The sequence below is a fragment of the Haliotis cracherodii genome, unplaced genomic scaffold (genome assembly GCF_022045235.1).
Source record: "Haliotis cracherodii isolate W230 unplaced genomic scaffold, xgHalCrac1.p SCAF_15, whole genome shotgun sequence".
Taxonomy (NCBI): Eukaryota; Metazoa; Mollusca; class Gastropoda; order Lepetellida; family Haliotidae; genus Haliotis; species Haliotis cracherodii.
This window is the reverse complement of record NW_027266270.1, coordinates 2,293,147-2,306,592: the sequence shown is the minus strand read 5'-3', so window position 1 is coordinate 2,306,592 and position 13,446 is coordinate 2,293,147. Positions and strand designations below refer to the sequence as shown.

The 13,446-nt window shown below is 42.5% G+C and overlaps 1 protein-coding gene across 1 annotated transcript in view; it reads left to right on the top strand.

Annotated features, from left to right (window-relative positions):
- The first annotated feature begins 2,743 nt into the window (after window positions 1-2,743).
- LOC139461705 (uncharacterized) overlaps window positions 2,744-13,446 on the top strand; it is a 31,672-nt gene continuing 20,969 nt past the window's right edge. Inside the window, exon 1 of the mRNA XM_071243165.1 lies at window positions 2,744-2,847. Within this exon, the coding sequence (XP_071099266.1) occupies window positions 2,757-2,847 (91 nt within the window). The 5' untranslated portion in view covers window positions 2,744-2,756. The remainder of the gene's footprint in view (window positions 2,848-13,446) is intronic.

Genomic DNA, 13,446 nt, shown 5'->3' with positions numbered 1-13,446 from the left:
GACATTTAGTGATAAAACAAGGACCAGTGGGCTTGCACTAAGAATATATAATTTAAATGCCAGAAAATAACCGGTCACGGTTTTCAATCGAAACCGATTCTAACTGGGCGTAACAATAAGAGGCATAATCACGGTGAAAATTACATAATTGGATTACTGAAAAATCAGTGATGACACCAGGTGTTCGCAAATAGCCCTGCATGTCCTGTCCTACTGGTAGCAATCGCATATCACACAGTGGCATAAAGTTAGTGTTTCCATCACAGACACCACAAAGCCCTCCTTATGCCATGGCATTAGTCAGGACTAGTAAAAGTACGCACACACAAAGCTTTTCTATTGGACGGGTGGTCAGTCACATGTCCGCGAAACTGAAGTCCATAAGTGTATGAACACCATTGTGTAACGTTCATACGTTTTCACGAGTTTGATTTCTAGAAATAACGTAAATACTGACGGACTACCTTCACATTCCACCTTCTCCGTGGTCCGAGCGAAGAGAGCGAAGAGAGAAAGGTCAGGCGTTCAATCCCAGGCCGCGTCATACCCAAATAACGTTAAAAGATGGTACTTGTTGTTACCCTGTCTGGCGTTCGGCATTAATGAGCTTAAACAAGAACTGGTCGGCTCGGAGTTAGTATACAGTGTCTTAGTGGGGTATTCATGTTAAACTGCGGTATGGTATCTCAGAGGGCTATGTAAGTACAATAATATTCTTCGTTAAACCCCATTTCACTTGTTTTATACGTTCCTGGCATGAATAAAAACAATGGGACATGTCAGAAAGTTTACCTGCATGCCTGCTCAAGAATGTCCTCGCTACGACACATCCTAGTGAACAAAACGAAGACTTGTACATCCAACTATGGACACGATCCGTGTCTACACTGACAAGTGATAGTCTACAGAAAATCATAAATTTCCCTCAGTATCTATATCACATCTTTACAACAACCTTTCAATGACTGGCTAAGTTATCAATCATGACTAATTATAACATATCTTCGGAAAATGTTATATCTCCCGTCACGTTTTTCTGGTCGGCCATTTTGAGGTCCTTTATTTGGTGTAAATGTATTACGACGCGCTGTCACTGTGACCGACTTACTGAGCTTTAGTCTCCAGAGAGGCTTTTCATACATTGATGATGATATTTGAAATTTGGTTGTAATCAAACTACAAAAAAAGCAATTTGTGAATACATAGGCTCATGAAACTTCTCGTTTTGATGAACTACTTTTGTTCGCGTCGAAGCTGGTTGTTGTACGGCTGTCAGTGTAAACATCAAGTCATACGTACTACAATTATGAAATTGTGTAATACATTTCTCGAGGTGCAAAATGAGTGAAATAAAAACTCATAAGAATTGACATTTACTTTGTGTGAGTTCAATGGAGTATGAGCTGTTAAAGAGAAGGGACGAACTGTATGAACGCCGACACGCCTGTCGTCATGATGTGAGGTGAAATGGGGTTTAACGTCGCGTCCAAGATTATTGCACTTATATAGCGACGTGCATGCACGTGTGTGTGTGTGGCTGCTTGTACTTGTCCGGACTGATGCCGATTTAAAGTGCTAGCCCACAGAGATACCATGCCGTAGTTTAACATGAATACCCCACTCAGACACAGTATACTGACTCCGAGTCGACCAGTCCTTCTGTTACCCCTTAAGCTGAGCACCAGACAGGGTTACAACAAGTACCATCTTTTAACGTCTTTTGGTATGACGTGGCCTGGGATCGAACCCCGGTCGAACCGAGTCAGCGAGCCTGACCGCCCGATCCCGTCAGTAGAAGACATATTCTACCCCGCTGGATCTTTACGGGTCTGCAGCTATGAGAGGATGAGCAGGAGCGTTGTATACACGTGAACGTCTGTATGTCTACCATCATGGTATACTATTGCGCGTTAACGTGTCCATCGTTTTGAAACAACAATCTGAAGCCACCGGCTTAAATATTACCCTCATCATGTCAAATTCAACAACCGTCACTAAAAGACCAGACAATCTTTTCCCATCACCTAAATGGAATGTTTCACGGTGTCAGATCAGCTTGTTCACATTGATTACATGTAGCTGACAGGGATCAGCTCGCAAACAACATATCAATAAAACGATGGACCGATAACTTGAAGGTCGCTTGCAAGAAACCACATGTAGTGTGATCATCAATGTATTTTACTGGCATCTACCTTCTCAGCATTCGCTCCATGTGTGTCCACAACTCCTCCAACATTGATCTAGATACAACATGTATTATAACACTAGATACAGCAACCGTGTGTGTGTGGGGGGGGGGGGGGGGGGGGGGGGGGGGGGGGCAGAAAGGCGGGGTTTGGGGTGTCAGAGCTGTAAAGAGCTGCAGAATGTCGTGTCATAAAGCCTATTCTATTTTGAAAATCTGATGAGATTAGTATTGAGTGGACTTCGGTGATCTGAGAACAAATACAGACCACGGCTTATGCACGAATCCAATCACTGCGTGGATTGATATTTGTCTCACTGATCGACCAGTAGCATCAGTTTAATACTGGGGACACTGGTCATGGCGGCGGATGGAGGGAGGCGATTCGACGTTCGGCTTGAGACGCGTTGTAAATCCCGCCTCGAGGAAGAGCGCGTGCAGGAGCGTTAATTTGTAGCAGTTTATCAGCTCCAGCAACAAGTTTGCATACGATTAGCGTCCGAGGGAGGGGTATATAAGAGCCACGGCGACAGGTGGCTCGCTCTTCGGCGACAGACAGGAAGTAGCGATGGTGGCTGGCACGAGGAATATGCACGTGCTGTGTGTCGTCTGCTATCACCTGGCCGTGCTCACCCAGAATGTGATGGCGTACCCGACAGGTAGGAAGTGCTGAGACTTATGCTTTCATTTAACATCAAAGCAAAGAAAAACAATTCACTTGTGCACGAAGGACCTGTTGAATGTTAAACATATATCTGAGGTAACTAAAATACAAAGTAAGTTTAAGGAAATGTTTATATATCGCAAACAGGTAAACAGTAATTATAAAACTTCGTTACATCTGCATACTTGTGTCTTCGAAATCGTTAATATTATTTTCGTTTGATATTAAAAACAATATATATTGCATAAACTCATGAATGCCCCGCCGTGATATTGCTGGAATATTGCTAAAAGGGCATAAACCCAAACTCACTCACTCACTCTTGAAAGCATTCACGCACAAACAGGGACGCGTTCTTCGTGCTCAGAAAACTGCATTTAAGCAGCTGTTTGTTTGTTGTTTCTCGCCGCACTCAGCAATATTCCAGCTACATGACGTCTGTAAATAATCGAGTCTTGACCAGACAATCCAGTGATTGACATCATGATCATCGATCCACGCAACTGGGATACGATGACATGCATCAACCAAGTCAGCGAATCTGACCACCCGATACCGTTAGTCGCCTCTTACGACAAGCATAGTCGCCTTTTACGGCAAGCATGGATTGCTGAAGATATATTCTTCCCCTGATCATCACGGGTCCATTTAAACTGCTGACTAAACACACTGAAAAAAATGATATAATGAGGAATATTACAGATGCAAAAGAATAACCAGTCTAGATTATAAACCGAAACAGATTACAATTTGGCGTAAAGGTCAAACTAGCTGTGAAAATTATATGAGTGGACCGCTGAAAATCAGTGATGACACCAGGTGTTCGCGAAAAGGGTGAGCATGCTCTGCCCTACAGGTAGTACCCGCTATTCACACAATCATAAAGTACATTAAACAGAAGGAAGTTATGCCTGACGCCGCACAGTAGCACTCCTGCCGTGCGACGGCGGCCTCTGAACAAACCAGAAAATGAAGTGATCGATGAACCAGATATCCAGTGACACCATAATACATTTACTGAATTTGTTGAAACTAATACAAACCAAGGAGAGAGAATTTATGGATGTCAGCTTCTATATTATGAGGAACACAACGTTTCGGAGTATATGCTTACTCCTTCACCCGATGAAGAAGTAAGCATCTACTCTGAAACGTTGTGTTTCTCATAATAAAGAAGTTGACATCCATATGCATAAATTCTCTTCCTTGTATATCACTTCTAAATGCCTTTCAAAGACTTAATACAAATTTTATGCTAACTTTGAATTGATGAGCTAAACATAAAAAACAAGATTCAAACAATATATTTGTATTTGTTTCTTTCTAAAATGTTACAAACGGCTACATAAATCTGTCGGTATTTTCTCCTTAGTACACAATCGAAGTTTATGCATTGTCTCCAATGTACATATCGCTGTAAATATCGCTGTCTAATGATGCATGTCTCCGATGGCAATATTGCTGCTCAGAGATGCAATGTCTCCGATGTTAATATTGCTGCACTTCGATGCAGTGTCTCCAATGTTAATATTCCTGCACAGCGATGCAATGTCTACAATATAAATATTAATGCATTTCGATGCAATTTCTCCGATGTTAAATTGCTGCTCAGCGATGCTGTGTCTCCGATGTTAATATTGCTGCTCAGCGATGCAATGTCACCGATGTTAAATTGCTGTACAGCGATGCAATGTCTCCAATGTTAATATTGCTGCACTTCGATGCTGTGTTTCCGATGTTAACATTGCTGCACTTCGATGCAATGTCTCCGAAGTTAATATTGGTGCACTTCAATGCTGTGTCTCCGATGTTAATATTGCTGCTCAGAGATGCAATGTCTCCAATGTTAATATTGCTGCACAGCGATGCAATGTCTCCGATGTTAATATTGCTGCACTTCGATGCAGTGTCTCCGATGTTAATATTGCTGCTCAGCGATGCAATGTCTCCGATGTTAAATTGCTGCTCAGCGATGTAATGTCCCCTATGTTAAATTGCTGCTCAGTGGTGCAATGTCTCCAATGTTAATATTGATGGACAACGATGCAATGTCTCCAATGTTGATATTGCTGCACTTCAATGCTGTGTCTCCGATGTTAATATTGCTGCACAGCGATGCAATGTTTCCAGTGTTAATATTGCTGCACTTCGATGCTGTGTCTCCGAAGTTAATATTGCTGCACAGCAATGCAATGTCTCCGATGTTAAAATTGCTGCTCAGCGATGCAATGTCTCCGAAGTTAAATTGCTGCACTTCCATGCAATGCCTCCGATGTTGATATTGCTCCTCAGCGATGCAATATCTCTGATGTTAAATTGCTGCTCAGCGATGCCATGTCTCCGATGTTAAAATTGCTGCACTTCGATGCAATGTCTCCGATGTTAATATTGCTACACAGTGATGCAATGTCTCCGAAGTTAAATTGCTTCTCAGCGATGCAGTGTCTCCGATGTTAATATTGCTGCTCAGTGATGTAATGTCCCCTATATTAAATTGCTGCTCAGTGATGCAATGTCTCCGATGTTAATATTGCTGCTCAGTGATGCAATGTCTCCGATGTTAATATTGCTGCTCAGTGATGCAATGTCTCTGATGTTAATATTGCTGCTCAGTGATGCAATGTCTCCGATGTTAATATTGCTGCTCAGTGATGCAAATTTCTCCGATGTTAAATTGCTGCACACCATGCTGTGTCTCCGATGTTAGTATTGCTGCACAGCGATGCAATGTTTCCGATGTTAAAATTGCTGCTCAGCGATGCAATGTCTCCGAAGTTAACTTGCTGCACTTCCATGCAATGTCTCCGATGTTGATATTGCTGCTCAGCGATGCAATATCTCTGATGTTAAATTGCTGCTCAGCGATGCAATGTCTCCGATGTTAATATTGCTGCACAGCGATGCAATGTTTCCGATGTTAAAATTGATGCACTTCGATGCAATGTATTCGATGTTACATTGCTGCTCAGCGATGCAATGTCTCCAGTGTTAAATTGCTACTCAGTGATGCAATGTCTCCGATGTTAATATTGATGGACAACGATGCAATGTCTCCGATGTTAATATTGCTGCACAGCGATGCAATGTCTCCGATGTTAATATTGCTGTACAGCGATGCAATGTCTCCGATGTTAATATTGCTGCTCAGCGATGCAATGTATTCGATGTTACATTGCTGCTCAGCGATGCAATGTCTCCAGTGTTAAATTGCTACTCAGTGATGCAATGTCTCCGATGTTAATATTGATGGACAATTTCTATTCTGTTCAGTGATTACACTACGTAGCTGATGAAGATTTGAATAGACTACTTCTAAAGTATCTATTTTATTATCTACGAGGGCAAACATATCGGGGTTCATAAAAATCATAAGTGCCCTTGGGTCATATCACGTCACGAGACAACAGTGTATTGTTTCCGTCATCCGGACGACATTGTTAACGTCCTTATATGTTAACCCTAAATTTCGTCTCTTCGGAATATTATATTCATGTTTACGACATACTATGTTTACGACACGAGTGTCTAAATTCTGGTTAACATAGTATGACATGAACACGAATAGAATATCCTCTATTTATCATCTAAAACTGGTTCCCACAGGATATATCGCTCTAAATCACTGATTTTGTTTTCGCATATTTCAATTTAAGAATGATATTGGATGATAGATAAAATCTCCCCCTCGATTCTTTTGATATCAAATATATCAACAATATTTCGTAAGTGTAACATAAAGGTAATATGGAAGTCCGCTCACATTACCCGAACCCATCCAAGCGAGAGGAGAATAATATTAACGCACATATTAATCACTCCAAGAAAGCGACATAATCGATACGTTACAGGAAAGTCAACTATTCCTCAAGTATGAATCAATGCTGCACATTTGATTGTAGTGGACAATTACTGACGGTGTAGTTTCTACAAGAGCGGGATCACACTGACGGACAATCAATCACACCCCCAATAAACCTCGGGCGAATGACCGCTTGTTAACATTAGGCTAATACCTGTATGTGAACTGTGGCGTATGTAGACGCTATGGCTATTATTGCCGTGCTTGTTTAACAAAAGTATTGTTTGTATGGCCATGCGAGGACTTTTCAGCTAATGATATTACTGATTCGTCATTAGTATTACGGATGTTATGTTCGCCTGATAGTTGATCTGAAAGGTGGGATATTTGTATTTGTGAGAGATATAAGTGATCCATTTCCTCCATGTATGTATATGTTTCAAATCCAATTTCTTGGTAATACTTTAGATTGACTATTGACGAATGGCTTAATGTGTGTATCCCACGTACACTAACTCTGCAGTTCGGACAATATTCCACAAATAAACTGGACGGCAAAAGAAAGTATAGGTCGAGTTCCATGATCGATAAAAAAATAACAAGGAGAGGTTTTGTTGTCAATTATACTATAATCTAGGGAGGGGTAAGAAATGATTGACCAACCACAGTTTGAATGACATTGTGCAATCACAGGTAATGTAAGCTCAAAGTAAACAATGGTGGGGTAAGAAATTTCAATTTCAAAAGTTGTCTGAAATGTCACCAAAAATTGTCAGACACACTACAAGTTCATTGTCGACACAGTTCAATAGCGTGTATGACCTCCAGCTGACTCAATGCATGCTGTGATACGCCGCCTCATCGATAACGTTAGTCTTCTGATGACGTGGACTGGAGGCTGATGGCGTGCTCTAATCTGTCTGTCAAGATGGTCCCATAGATATTCAATAGGATTCATATCGGGTGAGTGGGCAGGCCAGGTCAAAACTTCAACTTCCTGCTGGTTTAGAAAGTTCCGAGTCACTCTTGCACTATGGGGCATGGCATTGTCGTGTTGAAACAATGTCCCCTGCTGTTGGTTTTGTAAGAACGGAAGCACAACCAGCTGCAACACTTGGTCTCTGTCTTCTGATCTCCACAAATACCGCCCCAAACCATGACACCTCCCCCGTCGAAAGGATGGACCTCTCGAATACACGCCGGAGCCAAACCTTCCCCTATGCGTCGATAAACTCGTTCACTGCCGTCATTTCGAAACAAGTTAAATCAGTAAACAGCACTCGATGTTTAGCAGTCAGTACCATTCCTCGGAAAAAACGATACGCTCGGATTCCAGCAGCACGAAGTCGTCGTAGTGCTGTACGATGGCTAATGGGATGTCCCAACGCTGTTGCTGCCGTCGCCGTCGCCGTTACGAATCTGTTTCGCAGGTGAATGAGCCGTATCTGACCGTGTTCCAGTGGTTTTGTCACTCGGGGTCGTCCGGTTCTAGGCCTGTCCTGTGTCCTCCCTGTCTGCCTGTACCGTTGAAACAGCCTGGCTACTGTCAATGGTGTACAACCAAACCTTCTGGCCTGTGACAGTCGTGGCATTTCTTTTGTGTGCTTTCATCACGTGTGGTTATACCCTGCAGACGAAGGCATTTATACAGCTAACATGCGCGTGCAGTTTATGCCATAGGTGGGAAACCTGTTTCACCATTTTTTTGTCGCCGCACGAGCGCCGTCAAAGGTGGCGCGTTCGGGTGAGATGTATTTTGGTACCTGTTCCTGGGCAGTCATATTCCCAATACCCACTTTCCACTAGTTGTCGCTGTTTTTAGGAAAATTACAAATTACCAACCTATACTTTCTTTTGCCGCTTAATTTAGTCAAATTGGCGGTTACTTGAGCTCGGAGTCGGATTGGTAATAACATGCACACATTTGTTTAATCTCATTGATTAACTTGAAATGAGATGGGGACTGTATGTCCACTGAAGTAGACAGCTGAGATTCTCGAGGGTGCAACTTGAGCACATCTGTTAGATGATGTTGTGTGTGTCTGTACTTGATGAGGGCATCGTGGAAGTATCTCATGTGACTTTGTTCTGTTTGGTCCATATGGCTCTGATATCTGTATTTACTATAAATGTATATCACTCCAGGTATATCACGATATTTATTTGTCCATATGTGATATTAACCGATAGGATATACCCGTTTTAAAACGTACCGTTCTGATATACACCCGTTTTGATACATACCGTTCTGATATACACCCATTTTGATATATACATGTACCTTTCCGATATATACCCGTTTTGATACGTACCGTTCTGGTATACACACGTTTTCATACGTACCATTCTCATATACACCCGTTTTGATACGTACCGTTCTGATATACACCCTTTTTAATATATACCCGTTCTGATATACACCCGTTTTGATATATACCTTTCTGATATATATCCGTTTTGATATGTACCGTTCTGATATACACCCGTTTTAATACATACCGTTCTGATATACACCCGTTTTGATATATACCGTTCCGATATACACCGTTCTGATATATACCCGTTTTGATATATACCGTTCTGAGATACACCCGTTTTGATATATACCGTTTCGATATACACCCGTTTTGATATATACCGTGTTGATATATACCCGTTCTGATATATACCCGTTTTGATAAACATGTATACCGTTCTATTATATACCCTTTTGGATATATACCGTTCTGATATATACCCGTTTTGATAAACATGTATACCGTTCTGTTATATACCCGTTTTGATATATACCGTTCTGATATATATCGGTTCCCCACTTGCAATATTGTTACTCCGGGAGCCCGAGGAGTTATCGCGTGGTTTTTGCCTCTGTCACCTGTAGCCCGTGGTTGTCCCTGGAACAGAGATCGTGTCTCATACTTTGAGTCACTGGTTTGTCTGGTCCAGACTGGGTATCGGTGATGTAGGTGGAATATTGGTGGCTGCAGAGACCATGGACTGACTCAGCCGCATCACTCCTGGCCAGGACTTGTAACGTTAGATGTTCCGCACTGCATGTCCGCCGTTGTCGTCACGCAGGGAACAGTTTCATATCAAATCAATCAAACACGGATTCCGAAATTTGAGCCCACAGCCAATTTCTTATAAACAGTGTGTGTCTTTCTACCGCTCAGTCGACGTGTGTCAAGACCTGGCGGCGACACGCAGAGTAGGTATCGGCACTCTCTGTGGGTTGCAGTCACAGATGGTCACGTGCGGACGATATGTGGGGAGGGGATGGATTGTCTGCGTGTCGTCCATCTCGGTGTGTTGCAGTCACAGATGGTCACGTACGGACGGTGTGTGGGTGGATTGTCTGCGTGTCGTACATTTCGATGTCTTGCAGTCACAGATGGTCACGTACGGACGGTGCGTGGTTGGATTGTCTGCGTGTCGTCCATTTCGATGTGTTGCAGTCACAGATGGTCACGTACGGACGGTGTGTGGGTGGATTGTCTGCGTGTCGTCCATCTCGATGTCTTGCAGTCACAGATGGTCACGTACGGACGGTGTGTGGGTGGATTGTCTGCGTGTCGTCCATCTCGATGTCTTGCAGTCACAGATGGTCACGTACGGACGGTGCGTGGGTGGATTGTCTGCGTGTCGTCCATCTCGGTGTGTTGCAGTCACAGATGGTCACGTACGGACGATGGGTGGGTGGATTGTCTGCGTGTCGTACATTTCGGTGTGTGGCAGTCACAGATGGTCACGTACGGACGGTGGGTGGGTGGATTGTCTGCGTGTCGTACATTTCGATGTGTTGCAGTCACAGATGGTCACGTACGGACGTGTGTGGGGAGGAGGTGGACTGCTTGTGCACCTTACATCAGTCTGTGTTGATAGACGTAGTGGCACGAAATACAATACTGTTCCGATATATTACTTTTCAATACGGTTTGATCCCAAACTTAGTTAATTTTCTTATTTTATCAGACGTTAATATGTATCTCTATAACTCCCTAACGCCTTCCTTAGCAACCATGTGATTCTTAGAACTGGTGGCCACCGAGAATATTCAAGTCTCAATCGTGATTTCATGCGGATATTTCAATCCTACGAATACAATGTGAAAATATAGTAAATAGAGTGAGTGAGTAAGTGAATATTGTTTTACGCCGCTTTTAGCAATATGTCAGGAATATCACGGCGGGGTACACCAGAAATGGGCTTCACACATTGTACCCACGTCGGGAATCGAACCCGGATCTTCGGCGTGACGAGCGAACACTTCAACCACTAGGCTACCCGACCTCCCCTATAGTAAAAAGAACTGAAATGTACAGAAAGCACCCGACGGTTACCAGAGAACACAATAGTCAGTAAAAGAGATAGACAACAGGGAAACATTGGTTGACAATTCCTCAGTAAATGACATCCCCTTTGGAATAAACTTGAATTTATTTAAATTTTGAAGGCCAAGTTAGGTCGAATGATTTTGCTGATAATACCGACACTTGCATAAAACATAGCCCACCCCCAACCCAAACCCACCTATGAATATCGATACGAGGATGCTAAATACAGGCATCTGGGCAGGTACAATAGCATTACGTTGTACGTATCTCATGTAAAGTCGTGATGTTACCCCAATGAAGACCCTTGGTGTTAAATATCGCCTTTACTCATGCTGTTGTACGTGACACGTGCCACTTCTTGTTGACCTTATCTGCATAAAAACTGCTGTACATTTAAATTTGTCCTTGCAATTGCTTTCAACTATTTCTGCTAAATGACGGGTAAAGCCAAGAAGTGTGAATTCTGTTTGAGACCAGCTTAGTGTCCGTTATTTGTTACCGTTCAATGCTTACGGGGAACCACTCCAACCAGGTAGGTTATCTTTTTAAAAAACAGCAAAGGATGTATAACTTAAATGTTTGTGGAGCACCCGAATAATAGGTTCTGTTCCGTCTCGAAGTCATTCAATGCAGTGACATCTGCAGGTTGAGAAACAAGATACACTGACTGGCAAGATAATTTAAACACTTGAGAATTGGATTGACCAAAACGTGAAAACGTTATTGAAAACGTTACAAGGCTAGAAACAGTCGCCAAAACGCTGCAAACGTAGGTTCGAAACACAGCAATGATACCCTTATGAAATAAAACAACTTCGAATTATCTTCATCTTGTTTCCTTCATTGTCATTTTTGGAAAGAGAGTCTATAACGGACATTCCGTTCCTCTAACAGGGCCGGCCGTCATGTCCCGTGAAGATCCGGGTTAGAATAGGTCTTCAGCAACCAATGCATGTCGTAAGAGGCGACTAACGGGATGCGGTGGTCAGGCTCGCTGACTTGGTTGATGCATGTCATCGTATTCAAATTGCGTGGATCGATACTCATGATGTCAATCACTGGATTGTCTGGTCCAGACTCGATTATGTACAGACCTCCGCCACATAGCTGAAAAAATGCTGAGTGCGGCGTTAAACAACCAACAAATAAACAAACAACTTCTTGCAGGGACCGTCGGTGCTCACTTTGCTTCATATGAGCAACCTATGCACATGTATTAAAAGCTGAGATAACGTTGATAAGTTTACAAGACAAGAACTCAGAACGTGTTAAGCATAATCCTCAGGACTCTTTGACACTCCGTAGAATAGCATATCCTTAGTTTCTTCCATAGGTGTCCTTCGAGAGATACTGTTGATCTAGGTGCTCGTTTTGTTTCGCTTGTTTTAGTTAGGCTCTTGATTATGATAATCATGTACTGTGTAGAATGTTCCATGGCGTCCAGGTGGCAAGGTTACATTTATTACATCTGACTTGAGAGATTCAAAGATTGTGATAGTGGTGATGATGTCTTAAGTCGCTTTTCAGAATAAAACACTATTTCTGCAACTGAGAGCGTATGTCAGGATCCTATGGTTGATTTAGTAATTGAAATGTTGGTTTCGTGGAAGCGTCGAAAAAGATATATATCAGTACAAATGTCGTATGGCATTGTAATGTGTTGCTAAACAGTGGTGTAATGGTATTAGATTGTTTCTGTTAAGTGAAGTTTTTGATATGCACTTAGAAGTTGGGAGGACATGAATACATGACACTTTTCTACATTTATATATAGTACTCTATAAGCTTATTGGGCATTCGCCTGATGAAGGAGCCAGAAGTAGCTCTGAAACGACGTACCAAGAATAAAAGAAGTTGCTATCCGTAAAATATTGTCAATCTATTCATGTTTCTGTTAAGGTTCAGTAGAAGTACATAACGAATATCAAGGTTGAAGTATTTGTTTCCCAAAGCCATACTTTCATGGTTGTATGGCTCGTGACAAATGGTTTTGAAAATAATGATAAGGGACGACTGTGTGTTTTTGTATGTGCTCTGGAAAAACTCACAATTCCCGCGAAAAGCTGCTGCACAAATCTGACATGAAGCCTCGTTACTACAATATAAAACGTCAAATCGAGAGAATACCACGGCTGTTCCACCCCAGCCTCGACCTTCGTCAGATATATGTCTTCAACTGTCCGACTGATTGCATCTACGTGTGTTGGCACAGGACGCGTCTTTCTGTGTTGTTGTGAACAGGAGTCACTTGGCTCTATGACGAAACTCCGTCACCAAGGCACAATCAGGGAGTCTTCAAACCGGAAATTGTTCTGAAGAATAACATACGCATTATCGTGTGAATCCAGATGACAGGGGTTGTCGTGAGCAATTGTATTGAGATTGGACATCGGCTTGTGCATTCTGATAACAGTACGCCGTCAACGGGGGCTGTCGAGGGCAATTGTAGTCAGATAGGACA